At 35.7% G+C, this 27,862-nt stretch overlaps 1 protein-coding gene across 1 annotated transcript in view; it reads left to right on the top strand.

Annotated features, from left to right (window-relative positions):
• The window catches only part of ODAD2 (outer dynein arm docking complex subunit 2), a 67,741-nt gene that overhangs the window by 32,812 nt on the left and 7,067 nt on the right, over positions 1-27,862 (top strand). The window contains exons 11-13 of the mRNA XM_066559667.1: positions 12-126; positions 10,997-11,185; positions 11,772-11,993. Coding sequence (XP_066415764.1) covers positions 12-126; positions 10,997-11,185; positions 11,772-11,993 — 526 coding nt within the window. The remainder of the gene's footprint in view (positions 1-11; positions 127-10,996; positions 11,186-11,771; positions 11,994-27,862) is intronic.

A 27,862-nucleotide genomic window follows, 5' to 3' on the forward strand; every position in this document is an offset into this window, starting at 1 on the left:
TTCTGTAATAGGATAATTGACAGTCTAGATGGAGTCCGCTTGCTATGGTCATTGTTGAAAAATCCTAACCCAGATGTTCAAGCAAGTGCAGCTTGGGCTCTTTGTCCTTGTGTTGAAAATGCTAAGGTAAGAAAGCATTTAAAGTAACAGTTTTGTTATATATATACTCATATAATTTTTATATTTGAATAATTTCCAGCAATACTTTGCTGCTTGCTACTTACACTCTCTTTATTTTATTCTGTTAACTGCTTAAAAAACATGTGTATGTACTTTTCAAAATTGGATAGTCCTCCATTTAACACCCATTATATAATCTGTTTTGCCTTTACAGTGTTTTCTGTATTGACAAATATATTTTAGTAACTTATCAGTACCTAAGCTTACTGTTCCAAATAAAGCATGATGAAAATCTGACAATGCTGAAAACAGAAAGCTTCTACTCACAGGCTATGAATAGCATCGGTAGTTCTAGTTGTTCTCCACTGTGGTCTACTTCAGCTGTGCTCTCAAGAGACCATCATTTGGTTTTAGAGCATATTTTAGACTCAGTGCCAATGTAATCTTCAGGTTTTCTGCTCAGACTGCCAACAAAAAGTACCAGTTGTGAATAGTAGTGGTTGTGCAGGTCAGTTGTGTACAGAAGACTGAGCTATTCATTTAATTCATGTCAGTTTCCAAATAGAGATAAAATAGTGAGGATAAACTGCAAGTCATCTCTCTGAATTCCTAGTATTGACATATGATAAAATAAATGGGCAAGGTTTTCTTTCCCATTAGAATTTTCCTAGAGTACTAACTTTATACCTTAATCCTTGTACTGTACTAGCTTCCATTTCTGTTTTGCCTCTATATTTAATGCAACATTTGCATCTTTTCTCTACTATACAAAAAATATATATCCTTCTACACAGGATTAGAGATCCTGACTATGTAAAGAACAGTAATTCCTACGAAGTGCAAGATATCTGTGGCATCCTTTGCTGGCAGTTTCCTGTTTGGGATTGAGCACTGTGTGGCTGCTACTAATTTATGTAGATGATTCAATGATACAGATATATAGATATATGGATTTATAGTGAGAAAAATTGGTGTTGTTTTTTATAATGTAAGCATTTTTTATTTCTTCCTAATGATTTCTACAATGGCAGCTTGCTTGTCATTTTCCACACATGCTGATTATTCTGAATTATCTTTTCATCCTTTTTTTTTCTAAATGTGCACTCTAGTGCAGTATAGTTTTTTGGTGCCTAATGGTGCAGTGTAAACATCTCTCCTCTGTAAAGATACGAATACAACTGCCTCTCTCTTGAACAATATTGCTATAACTGAATGTTAAAATACTATTTGATCTTAGTACTGAGGTAATACTTCCTATGTGTAAGACTCTGCAACTTGTAGTGCCAGAGTAGAACTGCACATTGGTAGAACTTCCACTAAAAGCACTTTTTCAGAAACTAAGGGAATAGAGGAGAACTACTGAAATTATGCATTACATGGATTTTTTCTTCATTTTTTCCCTGGGGTGTTTGATGAGTGCAAGCTATGTACACCCTTAGTGTAGCTATTCTCCTTTCATCTCTCTTGGCTGCCTGCCCTAATGCTAATCTGTGATCCCACAAAGAGTTCTTTGTGTGACACTGAGGCCAAGTGGCTCCCTGAAACAAACCTACAATAATACCCTTTCCGCTGACGCTGAATAGAAAGAAATATGTATAAAGCAGCAACTGCAGCCACACTGAGGAAGTACAGCAACTATTTCTATCTAAAGAGAATTTGGGGTTTTTTTGTTCAAAGTAATATTATTCAACAATTTTCACAATCTTCCAAGGAGCAGTTTGGTTTATGCAGTGCTTGATTCAAAAACAGTAATAAGTACTTGACTTTAAAGGGTTATGTGTGTTCTGGCCTTTCTAAGCCTGTACTTGGGACTGCAAACTGTGTTTCAAATAGCTGTGAGAATGGAGTCCATTTTCTTTTTGTGTTCTTTTGTGGAAGCTATAATGGTTCTCTTCTGTGTTGTGGAGGTTCACAGAAGAAATTGAATTTGTTAGTAGTATCGTAAACAAATTTCTATAACAAGTTACTGCAGCATCCATTTTTCTGCACAGATATTTTCATTTTACTACCAACTTAAAGATTATTTTCTGTATTTTAAAAATCTTAGAAGCTAATCAAACATTCTGATAGGGTAGTTATTTTGAAGTATGTGATTACATGTTTCTTTTTCATGCTTACTCTCACCATAATCTGTTTAAGAGTACTTCCCATAGAATAGAAATTTATCAGTATGTTGTAGCTAAGGGCTATAGTTTGTTACAAAGGAATTAAAAGAATTATCTTAATAGAAGCAGATTCTTATAAATTAGTTCCTTACTTCCTAAAGGAAAAGTTACTACTGCAGGCACACTGCTAGTAGCAAAGTGTAAGTGCACTGTCCAAGAAATACAAATGATTATGAAAAATGAGTAAGAGAAGTCTACTCAACTCTGTTGATGTTGGAACAGCAATATTTGGTTATGATGCTTCTTTGAAAAACAGTACTTGTAATGTTCTCCCAACATACATCAGCCCAAACATAAACATTTGGAGAAATTCTACAAAGATGTAGTTTGGGCTATTATAAAAATCACCCAAATGCATTGTGCCAATAAAAGGAACACTGCCAGCTTGAGTCTGTATGAAAATTCCTATTTCCTCACAGAGGAACTTTCTACTAGAATCTTTAAATAAATTAAAAGAAAAAAAAAGAAAAGGGAAAAAAGTTCTAGCGGTTATTTTCTGTCCTCATATTTAGTAGAGTTTTGGGTGCAAACATTAAAATGCAAATGGCAATATCAGGCATCGTGTTTTTCTGTCCCATGCCTGCATATAAACTTTCAACTTGCAATTTTAGCCTTGCTATAGCTACAACTGTGAGGCTTTCTCAAAGAACTTCATTAAGCCATTTATGTATAGAGTTCTCGTGGTTTCAGCTAGGGTAGAGTTAATTATTTCTCAGTAGCTGTTACAGTGCTGTGTTTTGTCTGTCAAAATAATTTAAGTAAAGAGTCAGAGACTGGAGTTTTGAAAGGCAAGAGAGAGAAAATTACTCTGTTTTCTTAAAATTTACCTGTGGGATGACATCTCACCTTTTTCTGATATACTGTGGTTTCAGTTCCATAGGAGACTATCATGGGTGTGATGAAAGATGAGACATCTAAAGTTGTCCGTGTATTTATTTCATAAGAGGAAAGAGAATGCTCATGCTGACACCAAAAAACCCCAAAACAAAACCAGGTTTAAGAGGGAAGGGTCATGAAATGGGTATGTGTAAAAGTTGATTAGTGTTCAGTCCTGCAGCAGTATTATATAATGAGGAAGTGAGTTTTGCAACCAACCAGCCTAGAGTTAACCTATGGGTAGAAAATATGCTGCTGATGACCTATTTTTACATAGATTTTCCTTGTTATGGAAAGTTTAACATAACCATATGTATAAAACCACAGAGAGCATTTCTTTTCTAAGAATAACAAAGAAATGTAGTTGAAGTTGGAAATTCTTCTAATATTTAAAAAATAGTAAAACCATTTGCTGTTTTAAATACATTAAGATGCTTTGATTGCGCATCTTACTAATTTAAAACTGTAGTGTATAAAGATAATTGTGCTCCATACTGCACACTGTTGTTCCTTTGTTTTAAATTTTAATTTTACTTAAGTACTACCAATGCATTTTTGTTTTTGTACCATTCTTGGGTTAAGCCTTAAATGTCAAAATTCCCTGCTTGTGTATGCACAGTGTTTTCCAGTTTCTTTGTTTGCCTTGCTGTGCTTCTTGCAATTTTAGACAGAAACCTTGGTTCAAAATTAGTGTTCTTACTGCTCTCTTTCCATTTTTCTGTTTGTTTTCTCTAGATATTTGTCGCAGACATCAGAATTTTTTACATCTATCATACCTGCTTCTCTGTATTTGCTTTCATTTTATGCAGTTTTTACTCCCTAGTATCTGGATTTAGATCTTCCAAATTTTTAAGCATTTCTTATTAACCAAGCATCAAATGCATACCATTAGAGAGACAAAAAGGAATTTTTTGCTTGCCTCTGAAGCCTTTCAGAGAACCAGGGTCCTCAGAGATTTAGGAAGTCCAGGAATCCAGACCTGGCTTGGTGAATCCATAAGTAACTTCTGTGCTTGCAGGGTACATACAGACCCAGCTCATCCAATGACTCTTGACACTGGCTGCCTTGTTTAGTGAACTGACTCTCAGGAGTTATTTGGGCCTCCTACAGACATGTTGGAGATCCTTGCCCTGAGGTCTTTAATGTCTACAAATCTAGGAGTCCAGTTTCTGTAAAACACATAATGTGGAAGCTGGGAAGCAAAGGGTGTAGCCTGTATCTCCCTCACACGGGAGACTTGGGCCCTAAGTTCCATGCAAAGCAGCTGCCTGAGAGCTTGGAGACCACAAGAAGCCAAAAAGCTTAGGAGCTCCTGGAGACCTGGATTTCCAGCTGTTTGGCAGCCCATCAGGCAAGAAGTCAAGTCAAGGATTCTATGGAAACTAGAAGCCAAGCAGCCTGGCAGGCTACTCATCAGCCATCTGGCTGACAAGAGAAAAGATGAAGAGACATGTTGGTTATTTAGCCTGCCTTTCTGCCTGGTTTCTGTCAAAACTTTTCAAGAAGTCATTGTGTTCTTATGGAAGGTTTTGATTCCATTCCATTCGCATTTTTTGATGGAATACTGTTCCACTGGAAAATATTTGACCAGCTTTTCTTGTAGCCTGGTTTATTAACAGCTACACATGCTAGTCAACAGCTAGTTGTGTAGCTTCTTTACTTTTAAATCTGATTCACTAATTGGATTTTGAAAATCTAGAAAAGATTTAAACCCCATCCTCCTCTAATTTTTTTCCTCCCTTCTTTGTTTTTCCTTTTTCTTAATGTCACTCTTTTCCTCTTTTCTTTATGCTCTTACTTGCCACTGGGAGCTCTGTAGGTCTTAAAGCAAGAAAAGAGCATGGAGATCATTGTTTCATTTGCTGCATAATATATACCAGAAGATTTCAAGCAATCATTTTGTCAAGTGATGAAACTTTTGACTGAACTAAAACATATTTTATACTTCATGCTGCTTGTTTGGATTCTCAGTGGTCTGTAATGATGAGTGGTACAACATGATATGATTGCCTTCTTATATCCCACTCTATTTCTGGAACCATGCCAGACATGCAAAGACAAACAATAACTGTTTTAGCAACTTCTTTGTGTTGTCACTGACTTGATCCTCAAAACATTCTAATATTGCTGTCTGCACTTTTACAATATTAAATTACATATCAGTGATGACTGTCTCATAAGCATATTAATGATTATAAGAAGTTTGCTTAGACATGTTTGAATTCAATTAAATACAAAACCAATTGAAATAATGGTTTTTTCCAGTTATTCAGTGTTACTTGTTTCTCATACATCCATTTGTCAAATGGTCCTCAAAATAATCTAACATAATTGAGACAACTGTGGCATCAAAGGACTTTGATATTCATTGTTTCATTGCTTATGTGGGGAAAAAATAAAGGATTTTGGCCATTACCCAGTACTGAACTTCAGGTATAATCTGCCAGGCTGAAAAGTAAGAAAAACAACATACAGGACTACTAAAAGTTGTATTAGTGACTAGGTAGACATTTTCCCCCTGACATTTTTAGAGACTCTTCATTGCATGCATTCTTGGGCTGTATGCTTGGATAATTGACTTCACTTTGGTATCTTGAAAGTGTCAAGAGCAATACAGTTGCCCAAGTGTGCGATGATCAAATCCCTGAAGAGAGAGAAGAAATTCTGAAGAGGAATTCTACTATTACAGCCTATAGAGTAGCATTGGAACCATGTCAAAGCAACTCTGCTGTTGTTTTCCCAACACATTGCATTTTCTCACAGAAAAAAAGTTGAGATGTAGGGAAGTAGTTTCATCTTCTTCTGTTCTGCAACTGTGGAAGCCTCCATAACTGTATAGACAGGAATAAAATTAGCCTTAAAATATAAAGCAATTTGATCAATATTACCATTGAGTTATTTAATAAGAACAATGACTAGAAACTTCCTTATATAAATTTTGTTTTCCTTTTTCACTAAGCAGCTGTAATATAGAACTTCTTTCCATTTCTTTATTTTGAACTTTAAATTGGTTTGTGCACTAGAATGAGAAGCTATTCAGTTGGGAATAGCAAATGGAAAGGAAAAGCTTCCTTCATTAAAGAAAATTTAGTTTAAAGGTGACTCTTGATAACTAAAGTTTGTTTGCCCAGCCATACCATCACTTATTTGGGTAAAAGTGATTCAATTTGTCAAATTAGCTTTGACTCCTTAAACTTTTTAAGGTGTCTTGAGAGTGAAATATCTTTAGCAGGGAAATTTTGTCTTTCAGGTGGAATATATTTTAAAGATAAACACAATGTATTTTTGCAATAACGCGTTTTGCTTTAAATCTTTCAAATAGAGAAAGCAGTTTTCACTTTGGAAGATATAAGAAGGGAATTATGTTAAGAAAGAAGCCAGTAGTTCTTCTACAATTCCTGTATGTCTCAATTTAAGGCTGATGAACTTTATTTATCACTGAAAATAAACACAAAAAACATAGAATATGACAATGAGAAAATGCAAAAATCCCAAATGTTCTCCTTGTATAAGTACCACAAAGATCAAGTCCTGCAAATACCATAATAGTTTCTGCTCTTGATTAGAAAAACTGCAAAGCTGGTCTGTCTCAGTATTTTTGCTCTTGGCTGAAGCCCGTACAGAAGTAAGTGAAAAGAGAAAGTTAACTGAATCTTGTTAATAGTCATGCTGGCCAGCAAGGTACAGCAAGTATGTAGTAAGAGTAGGGGGATGAGGCTTTTAGTAACACAGCAGGTAACTTTTCTGGCCTCAGCATCTATGTCAGATAGGTGTGTTTTTACTGCTTGAGATTGCAAACTCCTCCCCTTGAATCCAATTTTAAAATAGTATTTCTCATACTTTCTGAGGATAAAAGCTTCGCTCTCCACTAGAAGATGTGGTCACATGAAGTCATGAAAGATTCTGTTACCTCTTCCTTTCTTCTTTAGCCACTTCAAACATAATTTAACAATCCATGTTTTTTCATGTGTCACCTCAGGTTAAATGTTGCATTAAAAAGTATATTAATGATGAAGATACAAAATGAAGATATCTCCTGTTAATATAACAGCTTCTTCCCCCTTTCAGTTTCTTTTTAACATTTTTCTGACTTCTTTAGATGTCTTTGTGTTTGGCCTCTTACTTTGTTCAGCTCAGGAAATATTGTTAAAACAGAGGCATTCAGCTTATTCTTACCATGTGCATACAGATATATACAATAAAATTATCTGGTGAATTGATTGTCAGTGATTTTATAAATGTTTTTCTCTATGAAGACAGTTTCTTAGGCTTTATTCTTAACATTTCTTTTCCTAACTTATTCTACCTGAATAGCCTTGTTAGGACAACCAATAAATAAGATTTTGTTACAGTTGGTAAGGAACTAGGTCACATGGCTAAAGCATAGTACAGGTAAATATGAAAGCTAAACACACACCTATAGCTGGAAATTACAAACGCTTTGGGTTGTCCAACAAAGTAAGTTGTTTGTTAATTAATTTAGAAGGTGAAATTTAAAGATTGCCTTTTTTGTAATTGAAACAGAAAGTAAAGAAGTTTTTCCAAAGAGATGTTATATATTTTTTTTCGCTTACATTAATAAAAGCAGTGTAGATGAAAATGCCTGAGACCATTTGAAAACTAAAATCACAGAAGTTACTTTACACTATGAGCAATATCTGATCATTAATGCAGAGAACATAGATGCAGAAGAATTCAGTAGTAGCCTCTGCAATTACAGGCACAACTTCATATAAATTCTTTTTGAAATTTTGAGGTATGGCAATTGAATAAAATAAATACACATATTTCATTTTAGAAATATATTGTACAAAGCAAGTGTGTGGTTTTGCTTAAACAATACAAAAACATTGTCTTTGTTGTTTAAGTTTCTCCAAAAAAGAGAAATCTTGTACATAACATAATGGATTTTAAAGCTCTCATTTTGGTCCTTCTTTCCGCTCATTGTTCTTCAAATTTCTTGCTGTTTTGCTTTTCTCTTTGTCTTGCACAGACCACCAGACTACACCCACAATCACATTTGGGAAACTTCCCTGACATGTGGTTTCTGCAGTTTCCCTCTGCTTTTCATCACTGGTAGAAAGCTCTGTCCTTGTGTTTACTTGGTTTCACAGATGATTATTGAAACTCTTTTCTTTTTCTTACTGCTGAATTGTTTATATGTTATTCCATGACTTAAGTGGGATGTGCTCCAGTGCAAAATGTGGAAAGTATAAGCTTGTCAGAAGAGAAATTCAACAAATAGGGCTACAATCACCAGGAAAGAAAATATGTACAGGTAGAAAAATATAAAATGTTGGTATTGATTCATTAAGATGAGATAAAAGCTATTTTGTCTCTTCACGGAGTATCTTTCAACATCAGGAATATGGAGGTATTTGAACTGTGCAGAAGCACAGAATTGTGTTCAGGGCCCTTTCAAATCTTAGACCTTGTACTGTAGCATTTACCTGTTGAACAGAAGCCTTTCTCATCTGTTGAGGCTATATTTATACACAAGGTAATGCTGTAGTGACCTTCAAAGTTAGGAAATAAATATAAAATATTTCATTTCCTTTTCTCCTCCCATGTCTGGTAATTTAACTTCTAGCCCTTGAATACATGTAGGTAAGAATACTTGTATACATAAGAAATTTGAATACATGTAGGTAAGAAAGCTTTCTCAGTAACCCATTACGTATCGCCTTGGGTTGAATTTTAAAATTTCAAGACAAACATGAAAACTGATATGACCAAACTGTTTTAATTCAGGTGATTGTCTGTAGATGCATTACATTGTGGTATGCATACACTAGCAATCATAGAGGAACATTGATGCTGGTTATATCCATGGGAAACCCTCTGTAAGCCCACCTGCCTCTACATGCAGCTCACATGGTAATAAAATGGCAGAGCATTGCCCCTCCTTCTCTTTCTCAGCTGCTGTTCTGAGCCACAAACCTGTATTGTCCTTCTTCTGAATTTACATTCTATTTTAAATTCTGTAAGGACCTCTGTTACGTGTTTGTTTTGGGGGTTTTTAGGACTTTTGCATGAAGTTTACTTTTGGATGCTGCCCTTTTTCCACATGCTGTGGTTTCTGTTTTTTACCCTTACACAGTTTGGCTTTAAGCTTTCCCTTCCAGTCTCAAGATTTGTTCTGGCTCTGGCAAAAAATGTTTCGTTCCCAATGGGCCTGCCCACTGCTTTTGCTTTCTGTGAGAAGGAAACATCACAGCTAAGAGTTCTGTTTGACATTTAGTCCAAGAACTAAAAAAAAAGATGAAACTGCAGCGTCTTATGAAATCTTCATTTACCAAGTCCGTGATTTGATGGATTTGCTCAGCAAAGCTGACACAATACAGTTGGACCCTACTCTGTTCATAAATCAGCCCCCCAAAAGAAATAAATATAATCAAAAATGATTGGTCTTCAGGGTCACTCCCTAGCCCTAGGAAAGTTCATATAATCCATGTTTGCACTTACATGAAGTCCAAAGGCTTTCAGGAGAGTGTCTAGTAGTTTTTATTCAAAATTCTCCTAGTGGCCTGTTGAAAGAAACAAATAAAAGCAATTCCACTTACAGACTTTTCTTTCTATCCCTGCACATTTATCACCACTGAGGAGCACAAGCTGAAATATATCCTATGAAGTTACTGCCAGCCATTTGACTGCTTGACTCTTGTTCCAATGTAATTACAGTTTGACACCAGACTGTGCAATGCCACCTTCAGATGTGCCACCATAACATCACTTCAAGAAGTCTGTACTCAGGAAATTTCTAAATCAGAGAGAATACTTTCATACTGAATAACCCTTAATGGATTTTCTTTTTTTCTTTGAATTTGCCTAACATGCAAATTTTTTGAGAGCCACTGCAATCCTGTTTCAAGGACTTACAACTTCTCAACTGTACATTGTTTAAAAGCAACTTTGATTCTGAACATGCCACCTACTGATTTTATCTGATGATTCCAGTTCTTCTAGAAGAGAGATCCTGGTGTGCCCTTTCCACTCTACTCAAGGTTCTATATATCTATATCACACTGCTCCTTCTTTTTCTTTTATTACCTTGAGTGTTGTGGTTGGTTAGTCATTCCTTCTGCAGAAGAGTTCCCTACCAGTGACTAGTCTTCTTGTCTTTCTATAAACCTTTTTAAACGTTATGATAACTTTTTGAAAAATGGACCAAATCTGCCCACTGTATTCAAGATCCAGGCACACTGTTTCTATTTCATTTTTATGGGTAAACTTAGACATTTTCCAGGGTAGTTTTTGTGTCCTTTATTCACATTTTACATTGATTTTTCATACTCTGAGGTACACCACGGTTCTCCCACAGTTGCTGTCATGACTTGTGTAACTTTCCATCTTAAATATTCCTGAATACTCATTGGCATTGATACAAGAAAATAATATTGTCATTCCTTTGTCTTAGTTGTCAGACTAAATGTAGGAAACAGGAGACACTTTGAGAGCCTAAAGTGTCTGTTGCTGTGTTAGATGCCCTGAGGTATGCAAGGCACCCATCTGGCCCCTTTGATACTACTGATAAGTGAGACTTGCACCCTTCTAAAGTGACAGCTGGAGATTTTTATACCCTGAGGTATGAAAAATGATAAATACCTTTATTTAGGCATTGAATTTCTGCCTGTATGGTGGTATATAAAATAGTCTAACTCTCATATGTCAATCAAAAGAGCTCCAAGTTCCAAGTAGCCATATTTCTTGGTGAAGGCAACACAGCAATAGCTGCAGTTTTGAATAAATATGTCATGCCAATCTCTTTTTTAAACATTTGCATATAAATACTGATTGAATATTTTAAAACTGTGTTTCTTTTGATTCTCATTTAGAATTCTGGGGAAATGGTTCGATCATTTGTTGGCGGCTTGGAACTGATAGTCAATTTGCTAAAATCAAAGGATAAAGAAGTTTTAACAAGTGTCTGTGCAGCCATTGCAAACATAGCTAAAGATCAAGAAAACTTAGCTGTTATGACAGATCATGGAGTTGTCCCTTTGTTGTCCAAGCTAGCAAACACAGTAAGTAACATCTAAAGAGATCATCAAAAGCGTTGGAGTTTCTTACTTCAGACTGCATTATGCCCAACTGAAGGGTCATGACAAGAGCAGTAGATTTTGCAGCAGTTAAAAGGAAGAGCTGTAGCATCATTCCTCTGTGGGACATATATTGGACATCAAAACAGTCTGTGTCTGCTACTAAAATTGGTTTGGAAGATGAGCTTCATTTTAATAGTTACTGTTGCAGAATATTGCTTTTGAGTGGTGCAGCTGCTATATGAGAACAGCACAAAGGGTTGAGAAAACAATTAATCCTAACACGCGGAAGAATCTCGCTGATGGGGCTATATTTTACATTTTATTGCTATCTTATCTAATTTCCAGTCAGTCTAAAAGTACATTTGAAATAATATAAAAATTCACAGCACTTGCTATAAAAAGAATATTAAGGGACTTTAATAGCTCTATGCCTTACAGCTCTCTCCAGTTTTAATTGTACTGCAATTAAATTGGGATGTCTTAAAGATGTGTGGGAATACAATTTTGCTTTCCAATGAATTTTTTGTTGTGTGTTGACTTTAATTTGTTATATTTTTACCTTCTTCAGAACAATAACAAGTTAAGACGTCACTTAGCAGAGGCCATTGCCCACTGTTGCATGTGGGGCAGCAACAGAGTTGCCTTTGGAGAGGCCAAGGCTGTGGCTCCTTTAGCACGTTACTTGAAGTCAAAGGATCCATTAGTTCATAGAGCTACAGCTCAGGCTTTATATCAGCTTTCAGAGGATCCCAACAACTGTGTCATCATGCATGAAAATGGAGTGGTGAAGGTGAGGTGGAAGCTTTTTCTTATTTGGGGCTAAAACTATTGAAGAGGTTTGGCATGGTTTAAAAAAAAATCTTTAATTTGAAATAATTATTGAATACTGCTGTGTACCTCAAATTTTCTAAACTTTATCCTAAAAATGTTTGGCTAATTAGTAAATTAGGAAACAGGATTTTGGTGTCAAAAATACTACAGCTAGGTGGGTTTTGAGAATGGAAGTATGATGTGGACATTCACTTTTAGAGTACTCAACTCTGACCTAGGCTGGTAGTGGCATGACATCAGCATTTTGTCGTTCTCAAGTGACATTTGCTAAAGAAGTTGAGTTATCTTAATGGATGGTTGTCTAACATGGCAGTAAGCCACCTAGGCATTGAGTGTAACTGGATTTGGGGACAAATTAAGATACCATAATACAAAGGCTTAGTTTACCTAGAGCTGTTTTGGTGAATTCTGAATTTACTTATAAAATTCTTATTTTAGGAGTTAAGCATAATCACATTCTGCAAAGATCTTAGAACAAAATTTTCTTTCAAAAAGATTTTTTAAGCAAAGTTTTGTCTCACTAGTTGAAATCAGAAGAGTTATTCCTTTGGCACAGGAGAGATGAGCATTATGGCTTTAGAGATGGAGACATTAGGAGTTCTCAATTTTCATAAATTCCCTGAAAGATTCACTGTATGTAGACCTTTCATTTTACTTGATGTTCAGGTAAATGTATTTGCAGTAAGAGTTGACTTATAATGCAGTGTTACTATTAATGTTGATTTATGACTGCATTTATGATAGTGTACTTCATTGTGAGTAGTTTCAGTTCTGGCACAGTTAATGGTCTGAATTACCATATGTTCATCTGTGCGCTGTTGGCCTTAAAGGATCCACTGGTCAAAAATACTTAAATATTCAGTTTAAGGTCCAATACTTGAACTTACTCTAATCTAAGCTACCCTTTCAGCACTGGAGAGTAACACCTTACTATCATAGTCATATATATTGGAATATATCCTTTACTACAGCATTGGCATTTGTTGACTTTTAAATCTTGCTTCTCTATCTGTTTAACTGGCACAATCCATTTTCTGAGCTCCTGTCATCTATTTTCTTTCAATTTATTATGGAGATTTCAGGTTTCATAAGTTGCAGCACACTGATTCTGATGGTGCACTTTTGGAGTAATTCCACCTCACTCTAGGTTCACTTTATTTTTCAGTCCTAGTTAAAGTGTTAATAAACACTTTAAATAAAAAGCATTAATTTGTACTTCCAGATAAATAGGGATGTACAGAAAAATATAACAAATTTTTAATGTTTTTTATTATTCACAATATTCTGAATTTTCCAGATGTGATCATCCAAGTGCTTTTTTTCTGTGTTGCCAGAGCTGAGCAGATCATGGAGCAAATCAACACATGCACCATGGCATCTCAGGGCACAGATGACCAATCCACCAACACTTAAGAGCTTGACTCACTTGCTGGCACTATTGGAATTGCCATCAAGAACCAGTAACTGGAGTTTCAGAAAGGCTGAATAGGCATTCCCAGATGGCAAGGAGAGTGGGTGGAGATTTAATTGCAGAAATGCACGAGTCAGAAGGCTGGGTCTTGCCTGGCCTGTTCAGTTGGTCTGCACAACATGGGCAAGACAGTAGTTGCAGCACTCTGTTGGATCCCTGGATGCAGAGAATTTTAAACTTTCTGTGCTGAAAGGCACAGACTCGCAAGAGAGCACTGCATTTAACCTGAGGCTGTGGAGAAGGCTTCCAAAATTGATTAATAGCACTGGGATTACGGGTGTGTAGTTGGTTAGAAGTGCGTAATATCACAGGGTGGAAAACTTCTAAGTTTGGGCTTTTAGAATATAGTAATAAATATGAAGCAAGATGGAGGTTTTAGCAGAGGCATGTTGCTCTTCTTCTTTACTTTCTTCTCCCTTCTTCATGGGTTTTGGTGTTATTTTGTAATTGGACAGAAAAGTCCGCATTGTGGGCTTCGAGAGATCAGTTATTGGGTTAAAAGGGAAAATAATCTAGGTGTAATTGGATACTTTAGCCTTAAAAGACCTTGTAATAAGAGATAGTTAGCTATTTTGTGCCTTGATAATGAAAGACTTCAGAACTCATGGCTATGTGGCTGTAGCATTGATAAGAAACAGTAAACACCTGAGTCTGAACACGAACTATCATCTGGAGTGCCTTCAATCCTGACACCAACAGAGTTAGAAAAAACAAGCAGACAACCCACAGCACTCTGTCTGTGCTGGTGGATATCTTTGCTCAGTGCTTCACAGTAATGACAGAATGCCTGGGTGTTTCCATTCTTCTAGCCTCTCCAGTGAGTAGTTGACTGAAAGCATACTTTGTATTTATATAGAGGTTGTTATGTACAGGTTATTCCAGGACCAATCATATTTTTTCTAGGAAACTTATTTGGATTTGTTTGATTTTTTTTTTCATCTTTTACCAGATATCTGGTGTTTCAGTGATCATGTACAGTTGGATTAATGTCTCAGCCTCTATAGTTGTGACTGGATTGCCTAATTCCAGGTGTTCTTCAGCACATGTTCACGTGCTGTGTTCACATACAAAGAATGTGTGATGCTTCAGGGAAACATTTAGCCTGTGTGAATGACACAGTTGCTGAGTACTTTAACAGTTGGTCAGAGACTCTCAAAGCATTAGATTTTCTGACCATTCCCTATTCAATGTATATATACATGTTTTTGTCCAGGAAACCAGTAATAAAATTATAAACAGAAAATAATTCCAATCAGAGTGTTGTATATCACATTTTGCTACTGCTTCAAACATTATTTGCAAGTCACAAAACAACAGTGAGAGAAAACCAGTGTTGGATATTTTCACCTATTTGGAACTGCACTCAATATACGTTCAATTTTGTCAAGTGAGTCTAAATGATAAAAATCTTGGAAAGTCACTGGTGTATGTCAGCTGCCATGTGAAATTCTGAGGGGACAAACAGGGATTTTGGAGGAAGTTTAGAAAGGCAGTTTATGAAGTTATTCTTTTATGTTCAGTTCCACAATCAATGTTATGGACTGGGAATGGAACAATGGTTATGACCTGTGACAGGTGAACAAATGCTTTCTTTCTACCAAACACCAGAGGTCAGATGAATAAATGCTTTCTTTCTACCAAACACCAGAACATATTTCCTCTTTCTCAAGTAAAAATTCATGGCTGTGCTGGAAAACAGATTTTTCATTTTCAATGATGCAGTAACATCAGTGCTGTAACAATGCAGTAACATGCATTTGCATTTTTAAAGATGACATGTGGGACACTAGACAGTAAGAGAAATTGATAGACATCAGAGTAAGGAACAGGTATCAATTTGAATTCAAGATTGGAGACAGCCATCCAGAAACCAAGGAAGAAGAGAAATCCGGTGAGGGTTTGGCAGTTTACAGCTGAGATAAGCAGGAATATCAGGCAACATTCTTTATACTTGGAGTCTGTGACCATGAGGAGAGGAGAGGAGAGGAGAGGAGAGGAGAGGAGAGGAGAGGAGAGGAGAGGAGAGGAGAGGAGAGGAGAGGAGAGGAGAGGAGAGGAGAGGAGAGGAGAGGAGAGGAGAGGAGAGGAGAGGAGAGGAGAGGAGAGGAGAGGAGAGGAGAGGAGAGGAGAGGAGAGGAGAGGAGAGGAGAGGAGAGGAGAGGAGAGGAGAGGAGAGGAGAGGAGAGGAGAGGAGAAGAGAAGAGAAGAGAAGAGAAGAGAAGAGAAGAGAAGAGAAGAGAAGAGAAGAGAAGAGAAGAGAAGAGAAGAGAAGAGAAGAGAAGAGAAGAGAAGAGAAGAGAAGAGAAGAGAAGAGAGAAGAGAGAAATAGGAAAGTTCACAGGCAACAGAAAACAGCACCAAGCCATCACCACTGTTTCCATTCACAGAAATAGCAGAACATTTCCCTTAAAACTATTGCAGAGAAACAATGATGTCCACCTATATTTGCCTGCTGCTGAAACTTTAGAGCATTCATGAAAAACGAGTCTAACTGTGAGCTAAAGAGTACAGGTTTGTTACAAGGGAGGCCCTTGTAAGACAAATTGTAAAAAGACTGAGGAGGAAATGGGAGACTATGGAAGTGCAGTTACTTTAGCAATGAAATGATGAGTGTAAACGTGTTTTAAAGGAAGAAGTAAAGTCAGAAGATGCCAAAAAGTATTTAAATAATTTTCCTACAGACCATGTCAAGATAATACAGTGCTACAGTCACTCTTTTTCTTGCTGATGTTGGCAAGGTCTAGATTTGGATTGTTTCTGAAGTAAGTTAGTGAGGATGGGGATCTAATAGGACAGGCACCCATGATACTGCTCATACTATACCTTCTAAAAGACTTCAGGTATTAAAAAAATTCAAAGTATATACACATGAAAAACATGTTGCTGATTATTCCTGGTCGTTCTTCCTTCACAAATGAAGGAAGGTGAAAGATAATCTCTCATGGAAGTTAATTTCTGCTATTGCAGAAGTTAATTTCTAAATTTGTAAGTGATATAAAGGATTTGGTTTTGTGGATGATGGTGATGATGGTGATGATGATGATGATGATGATGATGATGATTTCTGTGTAGTAAAGGCTTAGGAAGTTTGAATGCCTTCATCATCTACAGAGTTGAGTCCAGTCTTTTATTATGATGCTAATGAGATTCTGAGAAGTCTCTGAGGAGATTATTAAAGCAATGAAAAAAGTAAGAACAAGAGAAATAAGCAGCCAAAGTCAGGCTGTGGAAGAACAAAATTAATCAAATTAGTAATTCATCTTAACTTTAAATGTTTACACAGTGCACATGCCAAACTGAAATAGTCATCCCAATTCGTATAATAGTCAAGGAAGAAGAATAGTTTTTTTACTGTTTCATCTCTTTTAATTTGGACATTTATGCAAAGATAAGGCACCTTGGTTTCTACAGGCAATATTTTCTGGTCTCCTTTGGCTGTAATGACAGTGCAGGTTCAAAGGTTAGAGCTGCACATCTATGCTGTAGGTATCTATGTTTAATGGGGTGAATCCCATCCAAGGCAGTGGAGAACTTTTAAAAATGAGCATATAGTTCACTTCATTATTAGATAGGAATGACAGAATTCTGAATAATAGTGCAATAAGAAAGAGCTATTAAAAATATTAATTTTTCTTTTCCTAGAAGAATACAGATGAGTTGAATTTATATGCTATGATGGTGATGAAACTCAATCTGCCCAGCCGTAACTGAAGCACACATTGAGTATGATCTAATAATGCCAGATGTTTTAAATTAGTGGATCTAACTAACTTGAATCCAAGGATTTTGAAAGAGATTTTTTGAGTATTAAGGATGGATTCCTTTCATCTAATTTTGGCCACTTTTAGGTATGGAGTTTAAAGTAGTCTAAACTAAGACACCTTCTGTAGGCAATGGAAAGAGAGAGACACCTGCAGACTTATCCTAGCTGAAAATAGATGCCCAAGATATCTGCAAGAAGTAGACTCATGAAAGTGCCTAATTTTCTCCACTGAATGTAGAAAGAACCTAGGTGACTAGCTCAGACTAAACAGCCAGCTTTCAGACAGCTGAATTTAAATTAATATCCTCCTTGATGTTGATTTTCAGCAAGCTTGTGGTACAGGGGAAGTTGCAGGGCTGGAAGAGAGGTAATATGCCAATATTTAAAAAGGTCAAATAAGATTATAGTCTGGTGAACTGGACACTATTCTCATGTGACATACTTGTAGGTCCATACATTATAATACTGGAAGGATCGTTTTAATGACTGAGTCTGACTAGGCTTGCTCATGTAAACCAGAGACATTGCTTCATTTTTTTCTGTTTGGAATAGAGTATATCTTTTAGAAAAACACTGACTCTTTACTTAAAAAATTCCAGCAATGGAAAATCCACCAGAGACATCATAACTTGTTCCAGTAGTTAAATACCTTCCCCATAAAAACATTTGCACCTTATTTGCAGCCTAAGATTTGTCTAGCTTTATCTTATGCAATTACACACATGATTTTGCTTAGTAAACTGACAAGCCCTACATAACTTCTGTTCTCACATACATTTTTATTGAAAAAAATTATTGTCTCATTGTCATATTTTTAATTAGTTAGGCAAGTGTAATCGCTGATGAAATTTCTATCTTTTTAATTCTTTAGCTATATTTGTGTGTCAGTTCTGAATTTTTTATTTTTGAACTTCCTTTTTGGACTGAATTGCAACATACTTCAGGACAAAATTCCGTATTCCAGTAATATCTGTATGAATACTTAAATCAGGTAAAATAACTTCCCTGTTTCTATGTAAGCTCTGTTTGAACATCAGAGATTTTCATTATTCTCTTTGGCCACAGTATTGCCCTCAAAGTTTGTTATTGGCCAATTTTCTACTTTGATTTTCTGTCTTTCTGGAAATGGATCCGCAGGTTAAACCTTTGCATGCTTATAAGGTTGGCCTTCATGCACAGGAGTAAAAAATCACCAGTGAATTTAGACAATGTGATATAAGATGATTTTTTTTTTCAGATGATTTAATCAGACTTAATTTTTGTCAAAATACTTTGTAAATGTCAAAAGACTTAGGTCTCATTTTTGAAAGAATAATTCACAATTCAAAAGCAGCCACAAAACGTGTTCAAGCTTTTTATTGTTTTAGAAAGGAAGATATTCAGAGACAAACACAATGACCCTTTTTGTAATGCCTTTAAAACAAAATGTTGCCTTTCCTGAGGACTGCAGCTTTGGCAGAGGTAAGATTCCTTAGAAAACTGAAGGAGTTTACTGGCTGAGAAAGTGGTAAATACTTTTGAATTACAGAGACATAAGTTTATTAAGGTCTGTGAAAAGAATACCAGTGGCTTTGATTGTAAAGGGTGAAGCTAAAAAATGCCTGTTCTGCCTGCCAATGAAATTCTACCTTTACAGGTACCCAAGCAGATGGTACATAAATACTTTAAAACATTTAAGATCTTCCCACTGAGGTGATTTCCAGTATCTTATATGAGGATCCCTTGATATTTTGACTTTAATTTTCTCTTGAATTTTGAAATAATTAGCTAACAAATAGTAAAGTTAACAATTCTTATATTTATGCATTTTTTTCTGTGTACTGGGATGATGCTTAAAGGCACTGATCACAGATAAGGGGTTCACTTTGCTAGGGAGTGATGTGTACCTTCATGAGAAGAAGATGACTCCAGAAAATTTTCAATTTAAATGTAACACACAGTAAGGTGGAGGTGAACAAACAGATAGGACTGCTAGAAAAACTACTTAAAATATTTATATATTCATATTTGATAGTTTAAGCAAACCAGGATACATTTTTTTAACTGTTAATTCATAACTGCAACAGTCATCTTAACTGCAATATAAATAACAAATAATGACTGTAAACTTTTTGTAAAAATCTAGAACCACTGGAGAGTAGCCAGTCACCCAGACTTTAAGGCACTCACACCATATGGGATCCATAACTGGTGCTGTTGTCAGGTTTTTGCATGTGTGTGCCTGTGCTGAAGGCTACATGAAGTCCAAGTAAATTAGTCTCCATTCAGCTTTGCATTGTTCTGAGCAGCTTTTATTTTCCAAATTAATTGAAAGATATATTTCTGTGCTGCACTATGAAAAAGTTCATTTTCTCCTGTTCTTGTTCCATTGTACATACAGAACTAATTATTTTTGGGCTAGAGGAACCATTAACCTAATGATTAAGGTACATACCTGAAATGCAGATGATCAGAGGTTTCATTCGTGTTCTGATATTTTTTATTGTTGAAAGTCTATCCAACCTACCCATGCATAGAACTGATCTTTAGCTTTACTCTGTGGTCTGGTTTATGCTATTATTTGCCCAACATGGAATTGCTCTGTTTTCTTATATTACAAAATACTAGTGGATACCTTCTGGAATATCAGTTGTGGTAGCTTATAAAAACATCACCAGGAATGCTGAAAAGTAAATTTCAACTGCTTGGTACAGTGAAGTGGGCAAAGAAGACACTCATGCCCTAAGAATGTGACTTGATTTGTATAATCATACATTTTAAATTTTTTTAAAATTGGTCTTTTTATCAGGGTACAGCCTCAAGAAATGCATTGGAGGGGAGGTGGGAAGAGCATGGATGTGTTAAGCTTGGGTTTGTTGGTAGGTTGGTTTTGGTTTATTTGGCAAAGAAGGCATAACAGCCATAATGTATCTTCTGAATCCTGTGTGGAGTTAATAGGAGGTATTTGTGCTTTTTGAGTTCAGTTCTTAGTGGGAGAAATGTTAGACTCTTCTATTCCCTTGTAATATTCCAAGATATGAAACCCGTTTGTTTTACCACTGTTTCTGAAAGTTATTGTGAAATGTAGATTTCATATTTGGAAGGTTTTTATAATGACTGTGTTAAAAAATACAGCTTCTGTAATTTATTGTGCAGAGCTTCCAGAAAACTGGTCATTGTTTGCTAAAGTCAAAAATCCCTACAAGAAGTTTTGGCTAACTCTTTTGCGTTCAAAGACTTGCATAAGACCATCTTTGTGAAATAAATAGATGTAAATTACAAAACATGGAAGACAATTACTAGTAATTTCTACTGAAAGCATTCTAAAACCAACCTTTTGTCACATACTATATTTATTTGGAGTATAGAAAATGAAATGGAAAAGCACTGGCACGCACTTCTTTAGGAGAATTTGGCAACAGGTTTGCTTGTTTTCTTGTGGGGGCCTTTGGTGAGAACATTAAATACACAATATGGAGTTTTACATTATAAAGCAAGGTTTAATATATCTTCATAAATCAATCCAAAATATTTCATGTGGTATCTATGCAATAGTACTATTGGGGTATAGTAGTATGTATTTTCAATTTACATATTTGTGTTGTAATTTTGCCTTTAGAAAAACCCCCTTTGTAACTGCAATGGTTTGCCCTGCTCAGGCTCCACAGTTCAGGCTGGAGATACGGCGCATCTGGCACATGCTCCAAGCTGATGCCTGTTGCTTTTTACAACAGTTGTTACAGTTCTTGGACATCAAGAAAGAGGGCACTAGATTCCAAAATTTCTGCATGTCTGTTGTCTACCAAAAATATGCTAAATCCCTTTGCCAACAAATGTATTGATCACATCACATCACACCACACTTAAATTTTGGATATAAGAGATTCCATAAACTAGGTCACATACTATCATGTTTTATTCAATTTCAGAAGGATTAATGTAAATTTACAGTGTTACACCAGTTTCCATTGTGTTGGCAACTGCCAGGTTGCTTTAAACATTTTGCTTACAGTTTCAGCTCCAGAAAGCAGGAGCCAGTAGCTGTTCTACCTTCATAATAAGCAAAATGTCACCATTCATAAAGTAAGGGTACTTTTAGGTAAAACATTTTACTTTTGCACCATTGACAAAGGTAATGAAGTTTGGCTTTAGTATAGATTAAGCCTCAGACTTTAGATTACTTTTTCAAAATTTCACATTACTGAAGTTTATGATATGTAGCAAGTGTTCGTTTAAAATCTGGCTGATTGTGGATGGGAAAAAACAGCAGCCTAAGGGAGATCAGCTTATTTTTGCCCAAACTCTGTGCTTCAGGAGATCTCTAATTTTGTAACATTTGGATAACAAACCTAGAGGCTGGCATAAAGCTCCTCTTGGCACATTTTAAACATCTTTTAGTCTTATAAAAAGAGCTTGTCCCACTAAGCTGTACATTTGTTGGAGCTGTTTAACAGTAGCTGTGCCCTGCAGCTCTTTTAGTGATAAATGAGCCATTTCAAATAAGGGCAATTGCAGCCAACTGTGCAGAAGGAATCATTAAAAAAAATTTAAATAGACATTTTTGAAGCTTAAAAATGCACAAACAAAGTATGTTAAATCAAAATATATGCTGCTCCTTTTAATGGAAAAGATTGCTACTGGCTAAGTCTGCCAGTTTCAATAGGTGTGCCAAAAAGCCAAGGAATCTGGCAGAATCTGCAGATAGCAGTTCCATCTTTCATCTATATTTCTTTTCTGTATTTATCTTGCTTTAGAAAATGCAGAGAATGTCTTTTCCTTCTGACTTGGCTCTTTTTCCAAACCACAGAAATACACAGAGCAGCTTCTTGCAATTGTTTAGCTCCCTGCACTAGTCTTATCCTTGTGACTGTGTGAATCATTTCTTTCTAATTTGGCAATAATAAGAAAGAAGAACATTAAAATATTTTTATTTTTATGGAATAGTATCTTAGCTGAACTGTCAGATATAAAGTCAGTTTTCTTAATTAAGAGATAGTGGGTTTAATGTGTAAGGACAGAATGCCAGGTAATTATTTTTGACATTCAGCTGATCAAAAATAGTTTCCTTGTATGTAAGGAGCTATTCAAAGAATCAGAACATAAAAAATACCAAGAAAAAAGTTCTTCCTGTAGAATCAATCACTCAGTTCAGTTTGGCTTCAAGCCCTACTCATTGTAATCTCTCTTATATCACCGTTGCAAAGCACATTCTCTGGTATCTTTTAAGTGATAAGGCACAACTTATTGATACCCCTTTCAAGGGAAAGATGCTAAGGAAAAGCCCGTTTGCAGTGTGTGGATTATGGGATGGACTCTAGTGTTAATGTTCCTGGTCAGTGTTCTGTACTTTGGCATCATTTCTGAAGACCTGACAAGGCTGCCAGGCAGCATGAGCCTGATGAGAATTCTGTCCTGACCTGAGTCAGGGCAGGGACTAGATATGAATTGCTGATGCAATTATGCTCATTTTACAATCAATTGCATATGAAAGCTAAAATGTATCTTCTCCTGGACTATAAGTGAAGGTTCATATGATTTCATTTCATTGAAAATTTTATTTTAATTAATTTTGCTTTTATCTCCAAGGGTAATTATTGGCTGTATTTATCACTGACTGCTAGTCAGTGCAGAATTTCTTGCCATGCCATGGTTTATGATAATTCTTCATCTCTGGAAGCTTTGAAGAAAAAAATGCAATGTTAAAGTGAGAGAATATTATTAGCCAGTAACACTTTTTAATTACTGTAAGAGTCTGATACACTGCAAATTACATGTTACCTTTGGATTTAGGAGACCTGTAAAGCTAGATAGAAGGTGCTTTTAGGCTAATTCTATTCTACTAATTTCATTTGTATTGAAGGTATAGATAAAAATAATAAAACTTTTCCATTACATAGGATTGAGAAAGCAGCAACTCATAAACGTGCTTCCATACTGCTGTACAGGTATAACAGTTCCAAATACTAGGATAAGATACATAATTAGGACTGTGGAAATAGAGAAAAGTTTAAAATATCAAGAAGGTCTTTAGAACACCTAAAATCAAATCTGTGCAATCTGCACAAATGCAACATTCATTAGACTGGATTAGCACCTTCTCAGAATTCCAGAGAGACATAATTGCTGGACTCTAGAGGCATTATAGGCTAAGGGAGTGTGTATATATTGAAAAAAGTCCGTCTTTGGCACTGGATTTGCTGAATATTCGTGGTATAGAGAATATTTTATCAGTCTTTTGCTTCTCAAAGAATTTTGTCTTTCTATCAGTTGATTGCTCTACTGGTGTGCAATAATCCTGTTGCTGTTTGGAAAGGTGGAATTGACCATGCTTGGATTTTAAGAAAGCGTTGAGCAGCACTCTTCACCAAAAGCTATTAAAGAAGTTAAAATGTGATGTGATGAGAAGGCAGAGTCCTAGGAAGGATAAATAACTGTTTAAAACTCAGGAATTGAAGTTTAGAAATTAGGATGAAGTTTTGGAGCCAAAGGATCTTCATAAATGGTAATAAATGGAAGGGTAGTAAATGGTGATGTCACAAACTGCTGACAATACAGTTCTCTGTGAGAAGTGCAGACAGAAACAATTGCAAACTGCACTTCACAGTGCAGAATAGAGGTCAAGTGTCCTGTGCAAATACATCACAGCTCAGTGCAAAGTTTTCCCCTTTCATGGATTTACTACACTGAACAGTTTTGCTCACTGCACATGCTGCAGATAGTGCCAGTAGCTATTGGTTAGGATTGAAAAGATGTCCAAATGTTTGGATGACACAATAAAGTCCTTGCAAACAATTTGGACAGAAAAAATTTCAGTGTAAGATACGGTTAGGGACACCATGAAGCCCTGACTTTGTTTCTGACTGAGGAGGCTGTTTCTGTTAATTTTTCTGCTCTTGGTCTCATAATCAAGAATCCTCATGAAATTTGCAGTTACATGTAGGTGTTATTTATCCTTAAATTTTTGTTGACATCCTGGAGTGTGGGGGGAGAAACTGATAGTCTGTTTAATTCTTCTGCATCAGAAATGCATATGAGGGAATTGTATTTTGAGAAACCACTCTTTCACAAAATTTACAATATTCTGCATAAAGATACTTCTGTTCAGAGAAGGATGTTAAGTTCCTTAATTGTCTTCATGAGTCAAAGCCATGATGTGCTGTTGAAATGAAAAGGTAGCCTGTTTGAGTGGGGAGCTGATGAAGTAGAGAGCACATTCCCTGTGTGGGAGCAGTGCTTTCTCTTAAATCATCTTCCACATACTGCTTTTATTAGGTGGTAGCATGCCTCAAACATACTCACCCAAGAATGCCCGCCACGTGGTCAGTAATATTCTTGTGCTTGCAGTAGTGTTGTGAAATAATGCCTTGGGTAGCTGGTTAGCTCCAACCATTTCATCCTACCTGAGAGACAAAGGAACCACCACACCAGCTTTAAATCATGATTCTTTTAACCTTTTGTAGCAACATTCAGGTAGAGGGTTCACATGAATTTTTTTTTCTCCTGTGTTAAAGCACACAGTTGCATGGTTTTAGAAAATTAATTTTCACATCTTCCCCCGCATGCTTTAACCAGCTTTAGCAGAGCTTTTATGCATGTGGTACAACCTCCACTTGCCCAAGCACAACTATAACTTTCTTTTTATAGAACTAAAAGAGCTCAAGCAAATGAATAAGCCAAAAACATTTCAAAAACCTGAAGCTTGGAATTGAAGTTGAGAAGTTAATAAAAAAATTGAGGAATGGGCTTTTGTTCTAATCAGAGAAAAGCTTTAAATTTAACTTTTATTGATTGATTTTTCATTTCCTACTTCATAGTTACATCTTTAGAGAGGGAGGGGAGCAGATCAAGGTCTCTAGTATTGCTGACATATAAAAGTCAGACAGGTATTATTGCTTGCTTGTTTGCATGTAACACAGTATTTTTAAAAGTCTCTAATCTCACAGAGCTTCCAAAAGTGAGCAGCCATTCAAGCACCTTGTGGCCAGAGTCCTTGAGTGGCTTTGGAGAGATGTTTTGCTTATTTTTGAAAAACTATATAACTCCCCTCTAAAGAACTGTATGCAAATCACAAATATTTTGGTTGAATATGGCCTGATTGGAGTGCTAATTCAAGCAACTCCCTTTTTTTCAACCACCAAAAAACCAAAGCATTTATCTGTCAAAATAAGTGTACATGGTAATGTTTTCCTCTATCCAGACTTTTTAGAAGCACACAAATTTCCAGCACTTATAAATATATTTTATGACAACTGACCAAACTGTTCATAAAAATTTTGCATTTATTATAGAAAGATGACTCCTTAGTATAAAATAATTTGGTTTTCTCTAATAGCAAAAAAAAGCATTTTGAGAATCTTGAGAAATAAATGGTACCATACACTTAGTTTTCTGATATTAAGAAAATTTAGACTTACTAATATGAATGAACATGTGGACTATACATGTACCCTTGTCCGTGAACAGCTCCAGATCTTTTCTTGCTTCGTCACATTCAGTTTCATATTTGTATGAATAGAGCTGATCTGTGTTCATACCATCTATACATTTATTTATCTTGTGTTCTAATTCAACATTTTCTAGTACATTTACTAGTCTAAAATCAGATTATATGTTGAACAGTACCACTCATCTTCCAGTTTATGTAAATGTATGCACTGTTGCAACCCCCACATCTTAAAACATAAGACTATAGAACAGTCTTCTTGTGTGCCACAAAAAATCCGGATTTAAAATATGCTGGCTACTTATTTCAAACAAATGCTATTGTACAAATTCACAGGGAGAACCTCCTGCTTTTATCCCCAGATTTTGATATGTAAGGTTTACTAGCAAAAGCACCTCACCGGTTTTGATTATAATGATCCTATGTAGGAAGAGAGACCGACCCTTAGAGCATTGGACCTAAAGCTATATTAACTTTAGAGATCAAAATCAGTACTTTCAATGGAATACAGAAGAGAGTTTGAAGTCAGTTCACTCATACCAGTAGATCTAACATACTTTTAAAATATTGTTACAGGCAGATTATGTTCTCAGATCCCTATTCTCAGGATAAGATGCACTTGAGAGAAACATTGCAAAATTTGTCAAAAGTCTGGAAACTATAGTGCCCCTTTAATGAAATTCAGTGGTGTTTTGAAAGATGGAATAGTTAAGAGTGCATTTCAGGAATATCAGACAAACTAAAGGGAAAAAAGCCACATAATGTTTTCAGGGCATTGTTGAGAAATCAGGTAGAATCCTTCAGAATGTCAGGGTTAACGGACAGCTTAAACCTCATTTTTTTCCTCTGACTTGCTGCTGATAGTTCATTTGCAACTGCCCCTGATTAACTTTCATATAATTTTCATGTGATTACTGGAGATAGACAAAATTGTAGTATTCATATCCATAGTAATGTTGAAAATATTGAAACAAAACTGAATTAGCAATTCTTTCTCAATTTCCTATCATACCTCCTCAATAATGTTTAAGAAGGAAAGGAAAGGTAAAAGTCATGCTCCTGCAAAATGAAAAGGAAAGCAAAGAGTGAAAAAGCAGGTAAGTATAGAAAAGGAGCAGGAAATACAAAAAAGAAAGATTGGTCAGGCTTGCAATAATACAAAGGAAGGATAGTCCACAACATGTTACTGAGCTAAAGTAGACTATGAAAGGGACATTCATGACATAAGTTTACAGTTTTGAATGTCCATGCCATGTAATAAGTAAGCAGGTTCATAATTTAATCTTAATAAATTTTGAAATGTCACTCTATTGAAATCACAAAAAAAGTTCTGTATTCTCTCTATGCCACCAAAAGCCTTTCATGTGTTAATCTTCTTTTGAAAACTACAATGAAATAAAAATAAAATACAGAAAGAGGTTCAAATAAAAATATGCTATGAGACCTGGGATTCATCACTTTTGGATTATCAAAACTGCCTATTGTTTTTTATGGGATGAATTTCATATCCTGTAAGACTTTTTGTACATTGGAATGTTCATGATGATTGAATTCTTTCTTAATATTGCACCAAACGTCTTGCAGCTGAATGGAGATTCAAGCTGTCTGCCTTTAAGGTCTCCAATTAGTTCCATATAATTGTACCTTTTAAACAAAGATTAGAAATAACTTTGATTACTAGTTTTATTTAGCTACTTCACCTTTGCATGATATTTTTATAGGCAGTTAGATTTACACCTGAAATAGTTGTAAATATTCCTCTGAAATCCTGTAAGTATCAAATTGAGATGGGAAAACCTTTAAACTTAGAGTATTTTTACGTGGTTTGCAAATTTGCAGTTTTTAAACTATTCTACATTTCACTATTTGACATTTTGTTGCTTTTCTCCTTGTCAGTAATATTCACAGTTCTCTGCCCATTTATTGTGTCTTTGCAGAGAAGGAGGGCATCTTTCTCTAAATAACTATATAAGAAAAAGACAGTAAAACAGATGAGGTGAAGAGAGAGCTGTAGAGTGTATTCATAGCTTGTAGCTGTATAAACATTTGCCAATATGTGTGGGTGTACCATATTATAATTCCCTTTAGGCATATAGGTTTTATGTATGTCTCCAAAGTAATGCAAAGCAACATTTAACCTTATTGGAGAATATGACAACTACATTCCTATTT

This window comes from Molothrus aeneus, chromosome 1, assembly GCF_037042795.1.
Source record: "Molothrus aeneus isolate 106 chromosome 1, BPBGC_Maene_1.0, whole genome shotgun sequence".
Lineage (NCBI taxonomy): Eukaryota > Metazoa > Chordata > Aves > Passeriformes > Icteridae > Molothrus > Molothrus aeneus.